The sequence below is a fragment of the Dermochelys coriacea genome, chromosome 2, assembly GCF_009764565.3.
Source record: "Dermochelys coriacea isolate rDerCor1 chromosome 2, rDerCor1.pri.v4, whole genome shotgun sequence".
NCBI lineage: Eukaryota > Metazoa > Chordata > Testudines > Dermochelyidae > Dermochelys > Dermochelys coriacea.
The window spans coordinates 186,973,823-187,000,602 of NC_050069.1; the positions used below are offsets into that span (position 1 = coordinate 186,973,823).

The window sequence follows — 26,780 nt, forward strand, 5'->3', positions numbered from 1 at the left end:
CCCCCTTGAGGATTGAACTTACAACCCTCGGTTTAACAGGCCAATGCTCAAACCATTGAGCTATCCTAATCATTAATGTTAAATGAATAAATCTGGCAGACTTTTAAGCAGAGCTCAACCTTTATGGATTAAAATAAAATCTTTAAAAATAAGGCATTTTCCAACCCTTAATGCTATACAAAGCGCATTTGAGAGAGTCACAGCAGATTCCAGTGTAAACCATTCCAAAATTTTCTTCTAAGATCCTGATCCTGCATTCACTTATACATGTGCTTAACTTTAAGCACGTGAGTAAGTTCAATAGGACTGCTCACATGCATGAAGTTTGACCCATGCACAAGTATATATTTGCAGGATTGAGGTCTACAAACCATAATGCTCCATTCCTTGCACACTCAAGGCTGTTAATGAACTCAATAGTAACAATGTTCTCTAAAATTGAAGAGTTTTGAGTGTAGAAGGAATGCAGAATCAATTACTAAAATTTTCTGAATCAGCACCTTTCCCTCTGCACTTCTAGAATCCAGATCTATTAAATTGCACAAAGTCAGGTGACAGTCTTTGACCCTGAAGGTTATGTTGTACCAGTGAGAGATATAGTTAAAATATTTTCAGAATGCTGTTTTCACAGCAAAGTGAGGTATAGCTCATCATTGTGGCATTTGCTGTTAAAAAGACCCCTGTATGGAATGAAAAAGACAAATGTTGTAATAGTTTGAGGTTTACTGCAGCTCTGAACACAAAATATATTTATGTTTATCTGCCGACAGCCCCAAAAGTAAATTTTAAATAAGTACAAAAAATAGATGTTAATGTAAGAAAAAATAATATCTTGTAACGGCTGGAATGGGAAAGAAAAGAAAAGCCAAGAAGAAACAGAAGAGGAAAAAATTACCACCCTCATTGTGTTATATTTCTTTATACGTACTTAGGTCTTGTCTACACTGGCAAGTTTCTGCGCAGTAAAGCAGCTTTCTGTGGTGTAACTCCTGAGGTGCACACACTGCCAAGCCACTTAGTGTGCAGAAACTGCGCAGTTGCAGCGCTGTAAAAAAACCACCCCGACGAGAGGAGTACGGCTTTCTGCGCCAGGGCTACAGCGCCACGGTGCCAGTGTAGACACCCTGGTCGATTACAGTGCTGCGATTGGCCTCCAGGAGGTGTCCCACAATGCCTGTTCTCACCTCTCTGGTCATTGGTTTGAACTCTGCTGCCCTTCCCTCAGGTGACCAACCATGAGCCACACCCCTTAAATTCCTTGGGAATTTTGAAAGTCCCCTTCCTGTTTGTCAGTGATGCATGCAGTGGTCTCAGCGCATCTTTCCAGGTGGCCATGCCTGCTCCACGCACCAGGCGATCCCCCACTTGCAGCAATGCCAAGCTGCTGGACTTCATCAGCATTTGGGGAGAGGAGGCTGTCCAGTCCCAGTTGTGCTCCAGCCGTAGGAATTATGATAGCTATGGACAGATTTCATGATGCATGAAAGAAAGGGGCCATGACCGGGACACACTGAAGTCCAGGGTCAAAGTGAAGGAGCTGCGGAACGCCTACCACAAGGTGAGGTAGGCAAACGGCCATCCAGTGCTGAGCCCACGAGCTGCTGGTTCTACTAAGAGCTGGACACAATACTTAGTGGCAACCCACCTCCACTGCAAAGGCCACTGGATACTTTGGTGGCTCCCGGGGCCAGTCAAGGGTTGACCGAGCCAGGAGGATGAAATCTTGGATGAGGATGTGGAGCGAGACCCAGAGCCAGAGGACGACTCGGAGGTCAGAGATGCATGCAACCAGGAGCTCTTCTCTACCCTGGAGGAGGTTAGCCAGTCACAGCAGTTGGAGCTTGGCGAAGCACAAACAGGAGAGGAGGCCCCTGGTAAGTGGCTTTGATTTTGGGAATCGTTGAAGCTAGTTGTTGGGGGCAGGAGGGTTGCAGAAAGCAGGCTTGTGTCTGTATGATGCGCGTACCACCACGTGCCTAGCTGGAGTGGAGGAACAGGGTGTTGATTGACTGCCCTCACTTCATGCGAATCTGCCTCAGAGATCTCCAGGAAACTCTCATGGAGATACTGGGCAATCCACTGCTGCAGGTTCTTTGGCAGAGCTGCTTTGTTTCTTGCCCCATTAAGGGTAACTTTCCTGCATCACTCTGCCATCACTCGGGGAGGACCATTGCTGCACTCAGGCGAGCCGCATAAGGGCCAAGGCGTAAGCTGCAGTCTTGGAGAAGACCCTCCCTTGATTCTCTGCTTACCCTCAGCAGCGAGATATCTTCCATAAAGAACACAGCCTGTGGAAAATGTGGGGACAGAAATGATTATAAGGCCCCACCCTACCGTGCTGGCTCTCCCCAAGAGCCATGTGCCCAGTGTACAGTTCGGTCCTGGAACTCTGATTTCCTCTGCCCCTGCAGTTACTCGCCATTATGGGGGTCTTGTAGCTCATGTGTGCTTGCCTTGGGGTCAGCCAGTTAGTGACAGGTGTGTGAATAGTGGCTGCATTTTAAATCACTGAATCAGTGTTGTCTCTGTGGGTTGCAAACAACACTGCTTCTATAAAACGTTGCGTTTTGGTTTCACAGAGATGACCTTGGGAGCCCAGCCTCCCTTTTTGTTATCGCCAGCTGAATGGCTGCGCAGAATTAGAAAGCAGCCACAAACCACTAAAGAGGACTTTCTGCGTGAGGTCATGCTGCATTCTGTGGCCGAAAAACAAGAATCGAAGGAGAGGCAGGACAGAGAGAAGAGGGACCGAAAGGAGAATGCAGCACACCAGAACAAAGCCATGGAGTGGCTCTTAAACATTATGGAGCGCCAAGCGGACATGCTCCAGGAGCTACTAGCACTACAAACCAAGCAGCTCCGTGCCCGCCCTCCCTTGTAGCTGCTGTCACAAAACTCTTTCCCATGAGCCCTCCAGACACACAGCCAACACACTCTTATCAACCTCTTAGCTCCAGTCTGTACCCGCTGCATTCCACTCCTGCCCCATCACAGTCCAGCCCTGCGGACTCCCAGTACCCACTGCACTCAACACCCGTCCCTCTGCAGTTTAGCCCTGCTGAAGTAGAGTACCTGCTGCACTCCAGAGGACAAGGTTGAATATAATAACTGGACATACACAAATCTTTAACCGTCCCGGAACTCCACCTCTGCCTGGGACCCTCCCTTCCCCCATTCCCCACAGTGCTGCTGTGGTTTTTTTTGTCTCTCTCCTCCAGTTGTTGTTTTTTAATAAAAGAATTGTTTTGGTTTGAAAGCAATCTTTATTCCATTAATTGAAAGCAAACAGAGATCTGCAAAGCAACAGGCAATTTTCTTACATCTTCATAGTGCATCATCTTCACCAATCACAATCACCTCCTATCATTACAAGCACTGCACTCCCGAGCATAGCAACAAATATTAGTGGCTTTCAGCTTCAGATTGCTGCCTCAAGGCATCCCTGATCCTTATGGCCCCACGCCACGCCCCTCTAATAGCCCTGGTCTCTGGCTGTTCAAATTCAGCTTCCAGGCACTGAGCCTCAGCAGTCCAGCCCTGAGTGAAGCTTTCACCCTTCCCTTCACAAATCTTATGGAGTGTACAGCACGCGGCTACAAGCATAGGAATATTATCATTGGCCAGGACCAGCCTCCCATATAGGCAGCGCCAGCGGGCCTTTAAATGGCCAAACGCACACTCAACAGTCATTCTGCACTTGCTCAGCCTGTTGTTGAACTGCTCCTTGCTGCTGTCAAGGTTCCCCATGTATGGCTTCATAAGCCAAGCTATAGTCAAGGTCTCCCAGGATCGCAATGGGCATTTCAACTTCCCCTACGGTGATCTTCTGGTCCGGGAAGAAAGTCCCTGCTTGCAGATTCTTGAACAGGCCAGTGTTCCAAAAGATGCTTGCGTCATGCACCTTTCCAGACCAGCCTATGTTAATGTCCATGAAACACCCACGGTGATCCACAAGCACCTGGAGAACCATAGAGAAATACCCCTTCCAATTAATATACTAGGTGGCTAGGTGGTCTGGTGCCAGAATTGGAATATGCGTGCCATCTATTGCCCCTCTGCAGTTAGGGAAGCCCATTTGTGCAAAGCCATCCACAATGTCACGCACGTTATCCAGAGTCACGGTCTTTTGGAGCAGGATGTGATTAATGTCCCTGCACACTTCCATCAACATGAGTCAAACCGTCGACTTTTCCACTCCAAACTGGTTAACGACCGATCAATAGCAGTCTGGAGCAGCCAGCTTCCACATTGTAATCGCCACATGCTTCTCCAACAACAGGGCAGCTCTCATTCTTGTGTCCTTGCACCGCAGGGCTAGGGCAAGCTCATCACATAGTCCCATGAATATGGCTTTCCTCATCCAAAAGTTCTGCATCCACTGTTCATCAACCCAGAGCATGCATGATGATATGATCCCAACACTCAGTGCTTAATTCCCAAGCAGAAAAGCAGCGTTCCATTGTGGTCAGCTCCTCCGTGAATGCCACAAGCAATCTCATGTTGTAGCTACTACACATGGCGAGATCAATGTCAAACTCCTCTCTGGCCTTTGTAGTTTGAGGAATAACTCCACTGCCACTTGTGATGTGTTAGTGAGAGTGAGCAGCATATTGATGCAGGATCCATTTCTGCAGACCAAAGAGGCAGAGCGCACAGTACACAAACCATTGAAAGATGGCGCCAAAAGTGGACGGAAGCACAGGGATCATTTGGATGAGAAGCAATATATCGTGGGGCATTGGGAAAGGACCCAGGATGCCACGCTACCCCCTCTGCCTTCCCACAACTCTTAGCAGCAGAAGAGGAAGAGATGCTCTGTGGGATAGCTGCCCAGAGTGCACTGCTCCGAATACTGCTGCAAGTGGCACAAGTGTGAACACGCTATTGCGCAGGCAGCTGACAGTGTGAAAACACAACAGCGGTTTCCCTTCAGCACTCTCTGAGAGGTGATGTAACTACCAGCGATGAAACTCTGCCAGTGTAGACATACCCTTAGAGTACTATTCAAGTGCTTAGTTTAATAAGGGTATCTGAATTACATTATTTACATCACTGCAGGTTGCTGGTATTTTTAAAGCTTCAAGGGTCAAATCAAGCTCACAGCTCAGTCACTGTTTCATGCTGTCTGCAGGCTCAGGATGGCAGCTCATTGATTTATATTCAATTCACATTTGAAAGGTTATCTTCTCAACACTTAGGGATAGAAACTTTCTTTATTTTTTTTAAAAAAAAGAGATTACATTCTGCGGGTTCCAAATATGCCATGTGATCCTCATGCAGGCCAGATCTGGCCCAGAGGCTGTATGTTAACACAATCTGTTTTAAGCCATTCCACAAGAATACACGTAAATACAGAAGAAATAAATAAAACAGGAATAATCATCATAGGGTTCTGCTATCAAGTGGACTTTTCCCCAGGGAAACATAACATGCATTTTCAATATCATATTTAATTAACAGTTTTGGTTCACTCTAACTTTCCTGTGTAATTAAAAAAAACACAATAGAAAGACACCACCACCAACACTACCTCCTATCAATAGTTCCTGAGCTTTACTGGTTCCTTCCTTGTTTGAATCATTGATTTTATAGGCAATGAGTGAGATCTCTGTAGTGTTCCACTGCAAATCAAATTTTGTTAGGCATAACCTCTAACTCCAAATATTCATCAAAAGTTGATGGATTATGTAGTTATTTCAATTTGTCTTTTCTTCTGCAATAAAGGAAAAATGAAGTTTTGGTTGGAATTTTCTAAGGCAAACATTTTTAAGTTTACTTTAAAAGAGTAAACTATAGATTGCTGTGTGTTCATGCTATTTCATTTTATTTTCTATGCTTTACTGTGAATATGGAGGTTTTTCAATTTCTGTAGTTTTCTTTTCCAAAGCTTTGCATTTAGCTGCCAGTGAATTTCCAGCCACCTGGTGATGTCATTTAAACTAATAAATGAAGTTATTTTTATCAGCCATTCTCTGATGAAAGAGGTATTGGCATCCCAACAGCAGTAGCTTACAAGGAACACTTATATTGGTTGTGTTTCAGTTCTTTGCTTTTCGTTTCATCTCACTGTTTATCTGGAAAAAGGAAAATTCTCCATACTTAGTATCTCCAATATCAAGAAGGGAAGTAAAGCATCCACCCTCATCTTTCAAAGAGATTTGGCATCAAGAGTGAGCTCTTCTAAACTCTTAATGATAGGACAACTCATCACAAACCCCAGAGAGCTCTCTGGGAAAATTCTCCTGGCTGACCTTCAAAGAAACCAGAAGACAGATGTTTCATGGTAGCCTCCAGAATCTGGGAGTCAGTGAAACGTATGGAATGGTAACTGGAAAGATTACTAATCCTCCCAAAAGGAGATTTACCTGTACGAGAAAACTGAGGTTTGTGTCTTTATTGAGTTATTTGTTTGTTTATTTCAGATTGTTCTTTATTTGCATATTTAAGTTTTGTCAAGATGAATCTGTAAAGGTTTTCTGAGACAACAGTTTAATCTAATTTAAGTCAAGAAAGTTTCTTTACTGGAAACTGGGGATTTCTTTTCCCCTATAGAGACTTACATGAATGCTACTGAAAAATCACCTGCCACTAACCTCTTCCCAGGAATGGTTTGGGGTTAACTTTCTTCAGATGGTCATTACTCCTGAGGGCCAAGTCAAGACTAAATATGCAGTCTGGAGTAATTCAGATCTCTTAAACCCCCTTGTAAAGAAAAGGCTACTGAATCTATTGCGTTCTGTAACCAGAGCTATCACTGGCCTTAACTGATTTGTTGGTGCCAAACAAACACTCTTAGGCCTTGTCTTTGATGCACAGTTGACTCGAGTTGACACTTGACTGGTGCCTCTGACCCAAGTTCCATCCATACACAAAAACCTCTTGTTCAAGCATGATAGTGCTTTTCACTGAACATCAGCTGGCCCAAGAGGTAGTATAGGCTCTAGTACAGCTAACACTTGAGCTATGAACATAACCACTCTGCAGTGTGAACATGGGCCTAAGCCACTCAAGTGCTGTTAGTTCTCCAACATCTTCCCACAATTCCACCTGAGTTTTGGGTTGCCAATTTTGGGTGGATGTATTCCTGGAGATTTAATCACGTGACATAATCTTTAATTAAAGATTAATCTTTAATTCCTGGAGACTCCAGACCAATCCTGGAGGGTTGGCAACCCTATCTGAGCTGCATTTTCTTGCCAGATATTCACTCCCTACTTGTACACCAGAAGTCACCTACCAACGTATATAGCCTGGTTTGGTGTTTGCCACATTCAGAGGCAATTCACTGCACCAGCACCATTGCTTGTACAGGAAATGGTGTCCAGGAGGTTGTCTTTCAGCATGCTGCCAGCTGGCCAGATGGTGACATGGGGGTTCTTGTGGATCTCTGGTGGGAGGCCCGCAAAGGCTATGAATTCAGGACCAGTACTTGAAATTCACAGTTCGATTATGTGCTCTCTAGGAAGCTGGCAGAGCAAGGGATCCACCGGACAGGACCTCAGGACAGAAGGGAAATAAATATCTAGTCCTTAAAGATCACATATGGGAAGACCAGGGACCACAGTGCTCAGTAACTCACTGAGAACAGGCCAGTTCTATGAGGAGATGGACTAGGTGTTCAGCAACGTCCCAAGCACACAGTCCTGTTTCAGATCTGCCAGTCAGCATAGGGAGATTCATTGGCTATTAAAATCTGCATCAGCTGTCCCCACTCCTCTATTTCTACATCCATCTTACATGATCTCCTTAGTAAGGCATACTGCTGCTTTCTCCTGGTGACCCCATTTTCTCACAGAGACAAGCTGCTGCAGAAACACCCTCCACCGGTTTTCATGCCCTATACCTATGTCCTCTTCCCAAAATGAAATTTGTATTAATGCCAACATTTGGTACAGACCATTGTTCCAAGTTGAACCCAGGCCTTCCCACCTGCTGGAACAGTGGCTACAGACAGAAGTCTGAAGCATGCCAAGCTGCAGTAGTTTATTTTAATGAGTTACTAGCCAAGACCACTTCTGCACAGGTGCCCAGAAAGGACAGACAAGTTATCTCACAATACAATGAAAGAATTCAGAGGAAGCAGCTCAGATTAGTGAAGCTAAGAACCATGGGCTATGCACCCAGAAGTCCTGCCACCTCACACAAATGAGTGCAGCACCTTTATGGATGCAGTAATTTAAGTTTGTCTTTACAGCGTTGGCTCTCTCACTCAAGCTAGTCAAATTTGAGTGGTCACACTCAGATGTCCCATCACTCGAGTGAACTGGCCAGTGAAGGCAAGACCATGGAGCACAGTCTCATTCCAAGGATTCACATATTCCACATCCGGGGTTTGTGCATCAACATCACCAAGATCTGCCGCTTTTCTTTCCATTCCTACAGCCAATTCTTTCATGCAGGCCCTCTTTATATTCCACGTTGACTACTGCCGCCTCCTCTGAGGTCTGGAAACCCTGCTTTACAGTGAGAGATTAAGGGCATGGCTACACTGGAAACTTCCCGCGGCAGCGCTTTGAAGTGCAAGTGTGGTTGCACGTGAGCGGTGGGAGAGAGCTTTCCCAGTGCTCCTGGTAATCCACCTCCATGAGGGGATTAGCTTAGAGTGCTGGGAGCGCTGCTCCCAGTGCTTGGAGCCTGTCCACCCTAGCTCTTTAAAGTGCTCAGACTTGCTGCACTCGGGGGTGATTTTTCACCCTCCTGAGCCAGCAAGTTAGAGCACTATAAAATGTAAGTGTAGACAAGCCCTAAGAAGCTCAATCAATTTAGTTTAACAAATAGAAGATTAAGAGGTAACTTGATCATGGTCTCTAAGTACCCACACAAGGAGAAGATTTCTGATAGCAGAGGGATTTTTAACTAGCAGACAAAGACATAGCAAGATCCAATGGCTAGAAACTGAAGCTAGACAAATTCAAACTAAAAATAAGGCACAACGTTTTACAGTAAGGGTAATTAACCAGTGGAATTACCGACCTAGGGATGTGGTAGATTTTCCCTCACTTGAAATCTTTAAATCATAATTGATGTCTTTCTAAAAGATATGCTCTGACTCAAATCAGAAATCATGGGCTTGATGCAGGAACTACTTGGTGAAATTCTATGGTCTTTTTTTATGCCAGAGGTCAGACTAGGTAATCATAAGGGTCCCTTCTGACCTTAAGTTCTTGAATCTATTAACCTTGATCCCCCGTTCTTAAACAAAGAAAAGTGTTTTTGCTGGTGTTAATGTGCTTTAATATCTTGAAAGGCTGGTAGAACTCTCCCTGACTTTACTCCTCAGGAGCAAGGTAAAGTATAGAAAATTTCCCCATAATAAAAAGAGTTACTGATGTGTATTTAAAAAGATCTTTTAAAGTTATGAATGATTGCTGGATGCACACTCACTTGCATTATCCTTTTCTTTGGGAGTTGGTTACCAACTGCTTAAGGTAGGATGTAGACTGACATCTCAGTGCATCTATCTTAGGTATTTCTAGGGCACTCATCACTATAGTAATTTACATTTACATAGCTTTGCACTTGGACAATATCACAGTTGACTGTGCTCTTCAAGAACCTTGCCCAGGTTCTTGAAAATTCTCTCCTTTTTTTTTCCTTTTAAATTGAGTGTCGACTAATTCTTTGTTTATGGTTGACAGGTTATGGGAAACAGGCAGACTTTGCAGCATACTCTGAAGAAGGACAGGCTCCATTTTATCTCCTCCATTAGGTTGTTCTGTAGCTAGGGCCCTTTTTAGGATTACCAAACCTCCAGGATTGGCCTGGAGTCTCCAGGAATTAAAGATTAATCTTTAATTAAAATTATGTCATGTGATGAAATCTCCACGAATACATCCAACCAAAATTGGCAACTCTAGCCCTTCAACTCTATCTCCTGGAAGGATATAGTGTGCATAACAAATATGTTAAGCATAAGGTATATTTAAAGTATGGAAATGCTAATTCTCCCCCCTCCCCCATGCCCCTAAATTAAGCAACATGACTGTAGGTTAGGATACCTTCAAATAAGTAATTCTATTGCTAGAATGCTTTGGGGTCAATTCTCTCCTCAGTGCAAACACATAACTCTCTTCAACATTAATTAATGTAACTACACAAATAGAGTACACCTATTCCAGTGGTCTGTAGCTTTCCCATATGGCAGCCAAATATTTTTTATTCCTTTCATCCATGTCAATCTAATCACTCTTATCAGTTCACAGGAAACACATTAGCTGCTAACTGCTCCTCACTTCCTCAAGCGCTAAGCCTAAATGACACAGAGCATAAACTGAGCCTTGTGTGGCTCAAAGAGGTAGGTTCTCCTATCAATGGATGTATATATAATTCCCACTAACTTCTGAAACTTGGATGCTGTATGTGTGTATTAAAGGGAGAATAAATTCCAAAGCTTTAACCTTGCTCATGCCTCTCTAAATTGGTGGCTGATGGTCTTGCAGCACACCTGGTTCAGAAACATTTAGTGAGGGCCATAAAGCATCCCCATACTGAAAGAAAATGCTGACAAAGGAGTATCCCTCCACTGAATGCACCTTCATGTAGCAATTGTATTTTCTGTATGACATTCAGTTCCACAATAAGGCTAATAATTCTCAACATAAAAATCATATATCATTAATTACAATGTATTTCCCTATAGCCTGAATCATAACCTGGATAGCCAGTAGAAATACCCATGGGAGTGGATTTAGGGGCAGGAAAACTCAACAAGGATCTTGTGGGATTTTTCTAGGATTGTTGAGGTGTCTTCTCCTGCAGGATAACCAGTGATCCTGGCCCCACATGCTACAGGTCCTATAAGATGTGCAAGAACAGTGCCATCTACACCAGCTCTTTGATAATGTGGCTTCGTTGAAGCTATTTTGTCAGCAGTATCCCCCAAGCCATCAATGCCTCTGGAGTGAGTGAAGGGAAGTGTGTAAGGGGCTATGGAAGAATTAATATGTCCTGCAGCTCTACTCACTGTCCATTGTGGTTTTGGTAGGGCTTGGCCCGACACCCTTGGCCTTCTAAGGAGGGCCTATGGAATCTGAAGCAAGAAGGGATGGTGACATGGATGTGACTAATCCTTCTCTCACAGGATGTTCATGAGGAGGGGAGAATCTGCAAGGAAAGGACACTCTATATTCTTATTACTACCTGAATAGTCTGGCCCTATGCTATTGAATCCTTCTTAGATTATTAAAACTGTATAAATTTTTAAAATGCAGTTTGCTTTTCACTATGGCTGTTTATTTACTGTTTGCATTTCTCTCAGGTAGAAAAAAGAAATTAAGTCAATTTCATGTATGTTTATACTGTATTCATTTTCACTTTCAGGTTCTCAGCGCTGCATACACAAGTACTGTCAAATGAGTTATCCAATTAAATGCATTTTATATTTTATTTCCTGACAAACATGTTGATTTAGCATCTCAATTTTCTCACAGGAGAGTTCAGTGCTTTTTCAACCCAAACTGTCTTTGTGAATTTGAGAACATGGGTCACTGCTTCACAGGTTAGGTGTCCTCTTTGGAAGCCAGTTTGAGATTGTAAATGAGTTCCCGTTATGAGAAGGAAAAGGTTAATGAGAATCCTGTAGATTATGTATGCTGTTTGGTAGGGGACTGGATAGCTCAGAAGACTGCAAGTAGCCTACTGAGCCTGTCATTGCAGGTTTTAACTTGGCTCAAGTCAGATCTCACCAACTGACAACTCTTTAGAGGACTATATAGAATGAGCTAGAAGTCTCAGTCCATTTCCAAGACTTTGTCTTGACTCAGAAAAAAATGGTTGAGTTTATGTCAGGCTTAACTAACATGCTATCTAGGCCTGACCAAAATTAGTGTTGATACAGGATAAGACATTGTAACCTTGATTTAGTTGGTTGATTTATAGTGTAGGCAAAAGCCCTACTAGATATGGGTCCACACACATCGCCATCCCAACAGGTACTGACACCTCCCCAACAAAGAACCCAAAATTGCATGAACATGAAGATCAGACTACTCTCTTAACTCTACATATGCCTGTCCAGGGCATGACTGAAGCATAATTATGAAGTACTGTGGGGAGCGTGTACCATATGTGGTGAATAGAGTATGTGTTCTGTGAATATACAGGCGATTGTATCTAGACTTACCAGTCTAACACCATTCTTAGCAACATACTTCAACATATTACATTTTCTCCTAACGAGTCTTGTTTCTTTTTCTTCTCAGACAAACCATGTGGAGACCCCCCATCCTTCCCTCACACGATCCTGCATGGTCATACTGGGTTTGAAATGGGGGATGAGCTGCTTTATGTTTGTGCTCAGGGCTACGTCATGGGCAACAAAGAGACTGCTTTTACGCTGCTCTGTGACAGCTGTGGGGAATGGTATGGACAAGTTCAGGCCTGTGTCAAAGGTAAGCTTATCTAGCGTAAACACCAAGACTCCTCTCAACCAAAGCTGTCAGCAAGTCCTGGTCTGGCTGATAGTGTCCCAAATGGTACCAGATATTTTCAGTCCCCAGGACTTGACTGCAATTGTGTAAGGTTGAAGGTGTCTATAGCACTGCTGTGTAACAGTGCTTCTCCAGCTGCTTATGCACCAGGTGATCCTCCACAACTTGCTCTCCCAGTGGCCCTCAGAGCCTTTAACCATACAGTAAAACCTCAGAGTTACAAACACCAGAGTTACGAACTGACCAGTCAATCACACACCTCATTTGGAACCAGAAGTACACAAATCAGGCAGCAGCAGAGAGCAAAAAAAGCAAATACAGTACAGTACTGTGTTAAATGTAAACTACTAAAAATAAAGGGAAAGTTTAAAAAGAAGATTTGACAAGGCAAGGAAACTGTTTCTATGCTTGTTTCAGTTAAATAAAGATAGCTTAAAGCAGCATTTTTCTTCTGCATAGTAAAGTTTCAATTTGCATCAAGTTGCATTAAGTCAATGTAAACTTTTGAAAGAACAACTATAATGTTTTGTTCAGAGTTATGAACATTTCAGAGTTATGAACAACTTCCATTCCTGAGGTGTTTGTAACTCTGAGGTTCTACTGTACCAAGCCAGTCACCTCTTAGATATTTGCAGGGGGAGCTCAGGGCAACTGCAACTGCACAGGGAAGATGTGCAGCATAATGTAGATGCTGGGCTGGAGTGGGGAATACACACTCTATACTAATACCAGAAGGCTGGGCTGGGAGGATCCTACATTAGGCAGCAATAGGATACTCATCCAGAGAGGAAACAAGGGTGTGGGGAGCACAAAGTAAGGGCTAGTGAGAAAACAAATTGAGCACAGCAGGGGTTCTGTGTGGAGGGGAGCACAGAGGAGTGCTATGAGGGAAAGTATGGGAAGCATTTGAAATAATCAAAGGACAGTTTGTCAAACAAGCTGGTTGTCTGGAAGGTCACCTGAGCATTCCACAACACATTGGTTGTTTTCTCTGCCTCTATCACCCTTATACAAGGAATAATTAGAAAAAATGATATAAAATTCCCCAAGATGCACACAAAGGTCTACAGCAACTCCCAGACCCTACCTACCTACCTCAAGACCTCCACCGTATCACTTTATCATCAGACCATAATAAAATGCATCATTTAAGCAAGATAAATGGAAAAATGGACTAGTGGATACACTCAAACTTAACAACATAAAGTATAAGCAGCTAAATAACTTCATTTTCCCAGGCAACACTTTAAACACAGAGTTCCATATCACTTTATAATATGGCAAAAGTTTCAGGGTTACCATGTCTTCCAGTGTTTGTTCAACAACCAGGCACTGTGGGGCCCCACAGTCATAATTAGGGTCTGTGGGAACTACTGTTATACAATTAATAGATAATAACAGTAACAAGGCAGAATGCTAAATATACTAGTACCGGTATACTCTGAAGTCATCAGCAGAAGCTTCCTTTATGGGAATCAAAGACTAATTAAAATTAAATATTTTAACCTTTAGTGCTATGTTTATCCCTGGTGCATAGCCTTTAAAACCAATGGAGCTACACCAATGGTGAATTTGGCCCTACAACTTGCCATCTATGTATTTTTTGCAAAAGAGTCTGGATCAAACTCTTCACACTATTGCACAGTGAGGTGGAATGGGTGTAACTAAGTGCAGGATTTGGCCCTGCATATTGTTGGAATTCCCTCCAAGACCTCTTTCCATTCCACTTCCCAAGAAATCAGTTTGACTCCACCCTTCGTCACTCAGGTATCTTTATTTGGCATACAGCAATGCTATGCTGAGTTGATCAGACTCAGACACGGGGGGGGGGGGTGGCGGTGGATGGTTTCAGGGTACATCTCAGCTCCAAAGTTACAGAGAAACCTTCTCCCTTTTTATACATTACACATCTCGTTGTATTTACAATACATTGCATCACCCTTTTTGGCTTGGCTTGGTTACTTTGCAGGAACCAATCCCTGTGCAGCACATACTGACCATTATTCAACTTCCTCTTTACCTCATCTCTACATTCCTTGTCCCTTGTTATCTAGTTCATAGTAAATAGTTCCCTGCATGTTCTCCCTCTTATCTTAGGCTATGTTTACACTACAGATCTTACAGGGCACAGCTGTACCTCTGCAGCTGGGCCGCTGTAAGGTCTCCCGGGTAGCCGCTCTATGCCAGCGGGAGAGAACTCTCCTGCCAGCATAATTAAACCACCCCCAACGAGCGGCGGTAACTATGTTGGCAGGAGAGCATATCCCACTGAAATAGCGCTGTCCACACAGGCACTTTTCTTAGTGAAACTTATGTCAGTCAGGGGTGTGTTTTTTCAAAACAAAAGTGCTAGTGTAGACAAAGCCTTAGTTGGTTCAGACATTCTGTCTTCTTAGCCTACTGACCTATTTACTTACCTTATTTAGCACAAACAGTTTGTTTTCAACCTGATGATTTATTTCCTTCCCTAATTCTCTCTTCCAAAAAATGAGGCCTCACTCCATGTGTTAATTACTCATGTCAGGCCAGGCCTCAGCTATGACGATATGTGCATTCCTTTAATAAACACAGTATCTTTTGAAAAAAGAAAAGGAGGACTTGTGGCACCTTAGAGAATTTTTTTCATGAAGTTGAAAAGTCCTCCGTTTCTTTTTCGGATACAGACTAACACGGCTGCTACTCTGAAAAGTATCTTTTGAAAAACCCAAAGGGAGGGATGCAGTTATTTGAGAAACTAATGATACTGTTTTATCACTTATGGTTTCCTCATTTTATGGAATCTTAAGCCTTTTACACTGGAATTCAGTGTATCAGTAGTCTCTGGCAATGAAAAAGATACCACTAACTGCTGTTAAGAGCATCTTTTAGGGTTAGTTGCTTTTGATATCCATCATGTCACTTTCTCTGGATATAACTTTGACCCCAAAAACTTGGGCACCAGTTACTGACTATTTGTTCATGCAGGCACAGCAGCTGATTCTGCTGACTCACAGTGTTCCACCCAAACAACTCTCTGATTAGCACTTTGACAAAAGGTTTACTGTCTCCTATTTTCTTTGTTTCCTCTGGTTTGTGGAGGCTGACCAGCCAGATTTGTCCCAGGAGTCTCTTCCAGGCTCTTTGGGGTCATAGGAAACATGATCATTCTTTCTAGTGAGCTAGATCAGGAAAGAGGCCATTGATTTAGGGGGAGAAGGAAGGGAGTGGCACTGAGAGATGTAAACAACTTGAATGGGGTTGCATGCATGGAAGGGAGGGCTGGATTTGGTTATCAGCATATATAAAAGTATGAACACCATTCCCAGCATATAGATTTTCAAGCCATGAGGCAAAGTGGTACTTGCAATTCAAGTTGTACACCATCCATTTTTAAAGTGCACCGATGATGGTCATCTCTGTGGATTTATGAGACTTCATCACGTCATGTAGGATGATGTTGCATCATGATGCCACACTGCTGTTGTGCTTTTGTTGAGAGAGTATTCAATATATTTTACTAGAGTTCATCCTCAGTTTAATAACCCTGCCTTATACTCACTATCTTTCTCCTTATTCTCACAAACCCCCTTTCTCTTCAGTATTGGGCACAATTCCCATTTACTAGAAATAAGCTCTCGGCATGTGCCTCCAGCTATGATGTTAGAACCAGCCCCTTAGTAGTGATCTGCCGTTTATTATTTTGTATTTGCAACTTCGGATGTGGGACATGACTCATCGGTCTTTAACATACTTGTTTTATTTACTTAAGGAAGGGAATTAACTGCTGATGTTATAACAAAATCAGAGGTTCATTTTTCAAAGCAGTTCAAGGTAGTTAAGCCCAGAGACTGTTAGTGAGCCAAATACATTGTTTACCAGACAGAGTGCACAAGATGTGAATGCAGTGTTTTGTATGTCTTCTGCTATGTTTATTTTCCACATTGAGCACCAGAGTTGCTACAGCCTGGGGTACTGGAATGAAAAACTGGATTTTGCATGTGCCTTTGGATACTTAAAGGAAGTGTACAGTACATATCTGAAAACCCTATGTCCTTTCATAGTAAAGTTGCAAGAGCTGCATATATAAAACATGGTTCTCTCAACTATAGATATCGCTGTGTTGTCCATACCATTATTATGTTGTCACTGTTCTAATATGACTCCATCTTGAAGCCTGTCAGAAATTTGTGCAGAATTTGTGTGAAATTTGTGCAGAATGCACCTGTCTGCTAATTTTTTGGCCCAATCCTGCAAAGTGTTCAGTTTCTTCTATAAAGAGCTGAGTGCCTTATCTCCCATTAATTTTAGAGAGGCTTGGGGCCTGATCCTGTGAAGTGTTTATTATCTTCTTATTACTCTCTAGAAAGACCTGGGCAAATTGGAGGGAATTCAGAGATGCTCAGAATTAAATCCTACAGTCTAGGTTTGGAATCGCCAAAGTTGAGCAGATTCTCTCTTTGAATACATCTCAAAACCACATCCATCACATTCGTGGTGTTATATTACATTGCAATCTTATTTTAAATTTGTTGTCCAGTATCATCTCTAGGTTTCTTTCAGAATTACTGATTTCCAAGTATCAACCTTCTAATAAATCTGTGTTCCATATTGTTTTTTTCAAAATTAGCTTGCTTGCATTTGTCCAAGTAAAATCTCATTTTATTATTTCTTTCCTGTACTTTTACCTCATCTGTGACACTTCACATAATTTCTCTGTCCTCATCTTCCAAATGAGTCTTCGCTGCAAAGCTAATTAATACACTTTACTCCCTCTTCCAGTGCATTAATGAAGATGCTAAATGAGACGAGACCTAAAATTGATGCATATCACCCCTCTTTAGACATCTTTCTTGCAAAAACAAAGAGCTCACAGTTAGACTTGATCTACACTAGGATATTTTATCTAAAGTTTCTCAGGCTTTGTTTACACTGGCAACTGAACAAAAAAACTTTTGTCTTTCAGAGGTGTTAAAAAAAACATCCCCCTGAAAGACAAAAGTTTTCCTGACAAACACCGCTGGTGTGAACAGTGCTTCATGGGCAGGAGCGCTCTCCTGATGACAAAGCTAATGTTTCTCGTTGAGGGTGGAAGTTTTTTGTCAGCAGGAGAGCCGACAAACAGCAGCTACACTGTGCACCTTTTAGTGGCATGACTGTAGCGACACAGCCGTGTCACTAAAAGCTGTGTCGTGTAGACATAGTCTCAGTTATTCAGCTCCACCAATGATAGGAGCACTAGTGTAGACAATGCACCATTGACATCTTAAGCATTTTGTCACATATTTCTGCTCCCAGCAGGCTAATTCAACACAGTTCTTAAAATGCTTGCAGCCCTTTCTACTCTAATGCTTTCATTATTGCCATCACCAGTGGGAAATTTTGGGGCAATATACACACCTGTAGACAGCCAACCAAAGCTGGGGAAACTGAAGGAGTGTTTGGGAAGGCTGAGAAAGAAAGGCAGGTAGAGGCGCAGAGAGAGAAGAACCACGCATCTTCAAACAATAGATTTTGAATAAAGTTTGCACAATTTTCTAAATTTTAGAAAATTTACAAAAACTTTAAAACTTGGAGCCAAAAAAAGTAAGCTTATCTATATCTGTACTTCAATAAATTGCCACGTGGCCAAAATTTGTTCCTTTAAAATGCTAATTTTCCTGCCCCAAAACTAGCACACTCACAGGACTCTTAATACTCTCATACATTTCTCATCAGATGCACACAGAAACACAGAAAAATATACTGAAGAAGTCAGCATCATTGTTAACTACAAAACAAAGCATGTTACATCCCATACACAGGACACTGGGGTTCTAATACGCATAGAACCAGACCAACCAAACACCCCTGCTTCCGTACAATCATATCACGTGAGGGTTCCTGCTATATAAAAATCAAAGTGTTTTCAGGTAATCTTCTGGCACAAGGCTTTCTTTAAACTTAAAGTAATAAATCCAAACAAAACGTCAGTTGTATTGGTTTTCATCACTACTTATTTTCCTTCATTTATACATTGCCTGTGTAGTCTGTAAGGTCTTTAGGGCAGGCACCTTCAAATTATACCAGTCTGTAAAGTGCCTTGCAACTACTGGTGCTACCCAGTTAAGAATAATAACTTACTGTGTCTCCCATGATTTATCTTCTATTCCTTGTCAACTGTCATTTGACATTTTTATTTCCTTCCATCTCTTCATCTGTCTCTTTCTTTCTGTTATTTTCAGCATTTGTTTTTTTGCTGATTAATTTTTCCATCCTTCCCTCCATCCCTCCTCTCTCCTGCTGCCCTATTCTCTTCCCTCCCACTAGGTTCGGTCACTGTGGTCTCACTCTATCTCTTTCCTCCTGGAATCTCTCTCTTCACTGACAGCCTTTTACTGGAGTGTCTCCTCTTCTAGGGGTCTGCCCTAAGTCCCCTTCCCCCACCCACTCGGTTTCATTCCTCTCTCCCTCCTTGGGTACTTTTCACCATTTGATCATCTGCTTTACTGCCTCATCCTTGTGGGTCTCTCCACATCCTTCTCCCAGTGGGTGGTGGCTCTTATCTCTCTTTTCCCTCTTGGGACTCTTTTTGCAGTTGCTTTCTCCTTCCCTTTGTAAGTGTCTCTCCTTAGGCCTGATTAGAGGTTCCTGTACCGCTCTGGAGTCTCTTTCCACTGTCTTCATACTTGGCTCTCCACATGGCATTTCCCCACTGGGGGCAGAGGTCTCTCTTTTCTTCAGTTGAATCTTTTTCCACCCCGTTCCACACAATTAGGGGTCTCCATTTCCCTCTCCTGCCCCCCTATTCTCCTTAGAAATGTGTTTTATTAGCAGTCTCATGACTCATGCACAGGTGGGGGGAGGGTCTCTATTTCCCTTTCTATTGCTCCTGAGGGAGGTGTCTTATTCCACTTCACGGCCTCCACTTGAGAGGCACTAATGCCCCATCAGAGGGTACCCAGCTTCACCTCCACCCCATGGGGTATGTTCCTCAGCTGTTCCCTGTTGGAGGAGATGAAAAGAATTTCTGCATTTTTCCTCCCTATTCTCTCTTCCCTCTGGCACTACCCTACATTTAGCCCCCTTTTACTGTGGGATAGGGAGCCTCCCTCAATCTCTGATTCCTGGGGATGGGCTCTCAGATTTACTCCAGACCGTCCCTCTTTGCCGGGGGTAGGGTCACTAGGTCGTCCCCAGTCGTCGTCCCCCCATTCTTCTCTAGCTGGGAGCAGGTGGTCACTTTGTGGTGACCACAAGCTGGTTGCCCTTCTCTGCTTTTCACTGACAGGAAGCAGAGGGAAGAGTCCAGGAAGGAGCAGCACCACAACCCTTCCTGTTGCTAGGAGGCCAGAGGAGCCGCATGCTCAGTGCTATCTGCAGGACCAAGGCAGCTAATTGGGGTTACAAAGCGAAGCAGCAATGGTGAGACTACACCCCTAGAGCTTCTGTCATAGGAACAACTGTGCATCCACCTCAGTTTCCCCTCTCAGGTAACCCAAGAGTTCTACACCAGGGTCTTTTGCCTCCACTGAACACACCAGTGCATGTAGTCACTAAAATCCCAAGACATCTCACCCCTTGATGCCTCACATACCACACATCAGTGCCTCCTCCTGGACTCTTTTTCAGTTCTCTTCTGTCTTTCTGCTAGGGTAGCCTCCCCCCAGCCTTTCCAAATGGAGCACAACCCCACTCTTCCCAGTGGGAACCACTATAACCTCTCTGCTGGGAGATCATTCCCCACTCCTCCAGCCCTCTTACTGTTACCCTGGGCCCAGCTCTCTGGTGTGAGACATCAGCAGGTAAGCCCCTCCACTGCCCCTCTGCATTCAGTCCTTTCTGGCCCTCCACCTTCAGCCTCGGTATATACAGTAGCTTCGCTTAAAATGCTTCAGTGCCACAGCTGTCGCACTTCAGTGTAGGAACTTACTACAGTGACCGGAGGGATTCTCCCATTGTTGAAGGTAATCCTCCTCCTCCCTGAGAAGTGGTAGTTAGGTCAACAGAATGGCTATACAAGAGGTTAGGTCATCTTAATGATCTCTCTCAGAGGTGTGGATTTTTCCATGTTTCTCAAAATAAGTAAGTTTTCAAATAATAATAATTTGCAATTATTCAGCACCTTAGATTGGAGGAGCTCAAGTATTAGTCATGCCAAATATCCCTGTGGATAGGCTTTATTCCAATTTTATAGGTTGGGAAAGCTAAGACATAGATAACTTAACCTATGTGCCCCAGTCTCACAGGAAGTCTGGGGCAGAGTCTACAATAAAACCATTCCTGTAATACCAGGCCTAGAAAAAAAGGGGAAAAAGGGGTGAAGAAACCCTAGAGCCACCTCTCCCCAGGCCTGGGAAAGGGGAGAAAAGCACCCACAGTGTCCCAACCTCTCCCTGACTGCGAAGGGGGTGAAGGACCCCAGAGCTGGTGTGAATCCTGGGGGGACAGGCAGATGTGGGGGCTAGAAGTGTGTAATTAATTGCTGGGGGGATGGACAGATGTGGAGATGAGGGGTATGGACTTAACTAGAATGTTGGGGTTTGAGGAGAAGCTGGAAGCTCTGCGCCATCAGACAAATAGGGGTTGCTCCTGAAGTGGGAGCCAAAGTCACTTTACTCAATACATTTGAGAGAATGGGCAAAACTAATTCTCTCTCTCAGATCCATAGTGGGTATGGATATGGGGAGTTCAGAAATCAACAGACACCCTCCCTCCCCCCAAAAAAGACAACAGTCTTTTTTTTTTAAAAAAAAAAGTCTTGTGATTTTTGGGGTCTGACTCATGATGTTTTAACTTTTAGGGTTGACCATGCTGCCCTAGTAAAACTCTTGTCTTAAGTGGGAACAGAATTAGGCCAACATTCATCCCTCTTGGAAATCCCATCCTACACATCCTTGTCCCATTAAAGTCATTGGGAGATATGCCATTTACTAGAATGGAACCAAGATTGCATTGCTGGCTTTTAACCTTTAGAAAATGTATGGTATCTAGTAACTAATACTTTCAACTACATAGTATCTTATCTCAACTCCTCCACCATTCCAACATGAAGTTAACTTTGTTAACATCCCTCCCCCCACCTGCAAAAATCATGAAATGGGCTTAAAAATCATGAACTTTTTTAAAATTAGGATTCTTTTTATTTTCCTATTTTCTTAAACATTTAGAATAGACTTGGGACATGTTTTCAAAGCTTTTCTGTGCAACCACAGAGGCTAGATATTTCCTTTTTTTCAAAGTGAAAGCGGAGATTCTCACTAAATGATATTACTCCAGGAATTAGTGCTTTAAGAAAACAAACCAAACACTGTAAAACTCATGATAAAATTATAAGAAGTGCCACTGATTTAAATTTATTCTAGCTGAGGATCTGTCCCCGCAACCAGCTTTATTTCTAATTTAGATAAAAATAACTCAGCCAAAGTGACCCACTGCATACAGTTTCTGACATAGTTTTCAAATGAGTTCCTTTGCTTTTTTTTCCCTTTTTCTCTACTTTTGTACATAATTCCATTCAATAACAAAAGCTTGGGACTGGAACAGTATTCAGAATTTCCTTGTCAACATTTCACTGCTTGTTCAGAGAAGTATCAAACCTCTAAGAAATTATTTCTGGCAGAACTTTCCACTGTTTAAAAAAAGGATTGGGCAGTCATGACACAACTGGGACCGGACAAGTAAAACAGAAAGAGCCTCTCAAAATTCCAAATGGAATGAAAATGGTCTACACTGATTGGCATTACTGTCCCCATTTCAGAATACACATGCCTGGAACGTTTGGGATCTGCTCCATTATTTAATGTCATGAATAGACACCGGCAGATACTGGGTAAAAAGGAGGAAAAGTCAAAGCAGTTCTCAATAAAAGCGAGTCATCACTAGTACTACAGCTGTTACATTTTCGAAAGTGCCCAAGTGATTTGGGAACCCAAGGCCTTATTTAGTGAAATAAACTAGGATGTGAATGTAAAGTGCAATAGCTATTCCTCACTAGCTCTGCATGTAGACACTCTTATTCTCGATTGAGTGCTTTCTTGTGGATTAACTTAATCCATAAAAAGAAAAGGAGTACTTGTGGCACCTTAGAGACTAACAAATTTATTTGAGCATAAGCTTTCGTGAGCTACAGCTCACTTCATCAGATGCATCCGATGAAGTGAGCGGTAGCTCACGAAAGCTTATGCTGAAATAAATTTGTTAGTCTCTAAGGTGCCACAAGTACTCCTTTTCTTTTTGCGAATACAGACTAACATGGCTGCTACTTTTAATCCAAAAAGGCTCTTTTACTGTGGAATAAGAGTGTCCACATGAGGAGATAGTGAGGAACAGCTATTGTGCTTTACTTTCACATACTACCTTATTTCACAATAGCTTCCTTTGTAGACAAGCCCTTAGGCTCCTATATGCATAAGTCACTTTTGAAATGTGATTTAGGCTTCTGGGATGCCTGTTTTGCAACCTTAGAATTATCTATAAAAAAATTGAGAATTTAATGTAAAGAATGAATCAAAAGAATTGAATTAGAATTAAAAGAAAGTTGGGTTACATGTGGTTGTTGATATTTTCTGGTACAGCAGAGAAAAATAATCACTAAATGTTTTTGGGGAAAATGTTCCAGCGGAGGCCCATGAACAGAGCTTTTCAGATGCTTTGATGCTGGAAAGTGATTCTATGTCAGTGAAGGTTTACTTTTGGAAACATGTATCACAACTTTTATTGCAGGTGATTCCTGTCAGAGACAGGAACCACAAAAAAGATACTATAATGCATATCTAATTCCTGTGTGGTAAAACTTTTACATTAAAATGACATTTCGCAAACAACTGGCTTGATTCTGAAACTGCTCTGAGTGAGTAGATACATAATCAGCCTTAATGCTTTTACACAAAGAGACCACATAGACCAATAGGGAGGAGACAGATCTGGGAATCAAAAAACCCAGTTTGTTTCCAATTCTGCCAAAGACTCGCTCTGTGAGTTTGGGTAAATGACTTCACCTCCTTGTGCCCTTTTTTTGCCTTCATCTGTAAAATGAGAATAAATTATTCTCCCTCAGCTTTGTAAAACATTTTGAGATTTCTAGACGAAAAATGCCATGTAAGAGCTACGTAGCATTATGATTACTCTACAAGCTTTGTTTGTCATATATTACTATTGCCCAGCTTAAAAATAATTCATTAATAAGGGTACATAATCTGAAAGATTTTGGAAGAATTAGCACAAGCACATTGAACAAAATAATCTTAAAGTTTGACATTTGGTTGTAGTCAATGTACTGCAGATACAATGAAGTACATCAAAAATTAATAAAGAATATGCTGCAAGAGGCCTAAAATGTTTTACATTACTTGAGGTAATGCACTATACTTTTTAATCTAGATATTCTTGAGGGAAAAAATGCTTCTATATAGTTACTATTTCTTGCCATTTCCCACTATGAAAGGGTACTGTGTTAAAACTGAAAACACAGGAATTTCAAACAAAGCAACCTTAGGCAGAGAACAGGAAAATACATTTTTGCAGTTTATGTATTTGTTTCAGAAAATATATCCTGAAGCTTGGGATTGTAATAAGGATCTGAAAGCTGGTATTGTGTGACATACTCTGGCTGTCTTAAAGGGGGAAAAGGAAACCACCACTTGCTAAGTGACAATGTTCCTTTTTTCTGCCCTAAATCATTGGTTCATTATAGACCAGTGGTTCTCAAACTGAGAGTCGGTACCCCAAAGTGGGTCACGACCCTGTTTTAATGGGTTTGCCAGGGTTGGCGTTCGATTTGCTGGGGCCCGGGGCCAAAGTCCGAGCCCATTACTGGGGATCAAAGCTGAAGCCCAAAGCCCTTCAACTCTGGGTGGTGGGGCTCAGGTTACAGGTCTCCTGCTTGAGACTGAAGCCCCAGGCTTTGGCCACCCAAGCCACAGGCAGTGGGGCTCAGGCTTTGGCCCGCCAAACAGGGTGGTGGGGCTTGGGCTTTGGTCCCTCCACCCGGGGCAGCGGGATCTCAGGAGGGCTCAGGCTTTAGTTACTCCTGCTGGGGTCATATAGTAATTTTTGTTGTCAGAAGGGGGTTGCGGTACAATGAAGTTTGTGAACCCCTATACATACATAAAACTAATACGAGCATTAACATTTACATTGTGAAAGCTCCTAGAGGCCTCATTGTACCTGGCACTGGTCAAACAGAATAAATACCTCCAAAAGCTTATGTTCTAAAAAACATAACAGATATATGAGAAATCATATCAATTCCCTGTCCCCAAATTTGAACTAAAATGATGCTTGCCAGCCTTTACATTTATCCTTTAGCTTGTATATTTTATTGCCTTCCCTGGTCTGTTTTTTGTCCTTTTAGACTGTTAGCTCGTGAGAGCAGAGATCACATCACCTCTGCTTGAAAAGGACCCATGCTGGGCACTAAAAGAAACATACAAGGGGTTTTCAAAAGCATTCATCTTTGACCTGGCTTTGTTCCCTTTGGAATAAATTTTACCATTGACTTCAGTGGAAGCTGAATGAGGCCAACACTAAGGGTATGTCTTCACTACCCGCCGGATTGTCAGGCAGCGATCGATCCAGTGGGGATCGATTTATTGCGTCTAGTCTAGATGTGATAAATCGACCCCCGAGCGCTCTCCCGTCGACTCCCGTACTCCAGTGCCGCGAGAGGTGCAGGCAGAGTCGACGGCGGAGCGGCAGCAGTCGACTCACCCTGGTGAAGACACCATGGTAAGTCAATCTAAGTACGTTGACTTCAGCTACGTTATTCACGTAGCTGAAGTTGCATAACTTAGATCAATCCCCCCCTCTAGTGTAGACCAGGGCTAAGTGTTTTTGAAAATTCCACTCATAATAAATATCTGTAACAGCTTTCATCCCAAAGCACTATGGGCCAAATTCTACAACCTCACCCTTTCTAGCATAGTCCCACTACAATAATTTTTAAAAACTAAGATTGTTATCAATTCACATTAAGGCAGAATGGGATGATGAATAAAAGTCAGTTCATTTTTTTATTACTATTATTTTGGGACATGTTGGGCCAAAAGTCTATTCCTGTGTGTGTGTGTGGGGGGGGGGGGAAACAGGGTGTTATTATCTCACAGGCAAAATATTTCACAGGCCTGTCAAAAAATATTGCTATCCTTGGTTCCTGTTTTCAGCTCTGCACTGACTCACTTTGTGGCCTCAGACAAATCACTTCACAGCTCTATACCACAGCATGATCACCTGTCAAATAGATATTACTATACCTATTTCAGAAGGATTGTAAGAGACTTAATTAACTCATTAATGTTTGGAAAGCAATTTGAGATTTAGAGGAAAGGTACCATATAGAAATGGAAGTTATTAATTGTTATGATTTCCATAGGGTGAGATTCTGCTATCCTTAGTCACATTAAGTAGTCCCTTACTCTAATTAGTCCCTGAGTCCCCAGCAGTAATGTAGGGGGTGACTGTTTGGGACTCTGAATAAAAAAAGACTTGGATCTTGGAGCAATGCTTTTCAATATGAGCATTTTTAAAGCGAAGTCTGCCTAAAAGGAAAGGTACAACCACTTTAAAACCAGCTGGTAATTGGTTTAAATGCAAGTAAATAAAGGCTACAGCTGTTTAAATAAGGGGTGGACATAGTGACACTTTCGTCACTAGTCTTCAGTTATGATCCTATAACCTGGAAGGTAGAAAGCTCCAAAAAGTGCTTAGGTAGTGAGCAAAACTGAGTGTAACAAGTAAGCTACCAGTGCCTGCAACATAGGGTCCACAGCTGCTAAAAAGGCTGTCCTAATAACATTAACTTGCTAAATACCAAATGCAGGCCTCATCTAGAGGTCTAAAACCAAGAAGAAAGAATGGGCTACTACTACTACGGGAAGCATTCCAGGACTATGTGAGGCCAAAGCTTCAGGGCAATGCTTCCTTTGATGTTTAAAGAGATTAATAGATCCTTTCATTCTGGCATCCCCTAAGCTAACATTAGTTATGTATATAGTCTTCTTTGGTATAAACTGTACAAACACCATACACTGCATATGAGAATATGCTATAGCAGCTTTACAACCTGGACCACAATGATTATCTAAGGGTTTGTCTACACTGGCAATTTACAGTGCTGCAACTGGGCGCAAAGAGAACAAATTCTGGGTACTTGATAGGAGACTAACATTTTGTCAAGAGCTCATGCTATTACTTGACTTAGATATTTCAGTAGGAAAATCCTTCTAAAGAACAGAAAATGTATTTCAAAAGAGATTCTGAAAAGACAGAATTTCACTTTATGTAGCAAGGCCATTTATTACTATTATTTAGCATTGACAAAGCGATCTGTGCTGTTCAATACACAAAATAAAGCTCCTGGCCTGAAAAACTTCCTATCCAAAAAAATAGATGATGCTA

General features: G+C 42.5%; 1 protein-coding gene across 1 annotated transcript in view; it reads left to right on the forward strand.

The window, feature by feature from the left end:
- SUSD5 (sushi domain containing 5) overlaps positions 1–26,780 on the forward strand; it is a 71,919-nt gene that overhangs the window by 32,252 nt on the left and 12,887 nt on the right. The window contains exon 4 of the mRNA XM_038392411.2: positions 12,201–12,389. Coding sequence (XP_038248339.1) covers positions 12,201–12,389 — 189 coding nt within the window. The remainder of the gene's footprint in view (positions 1–12,200; positions 12,390–26,780) is intronic.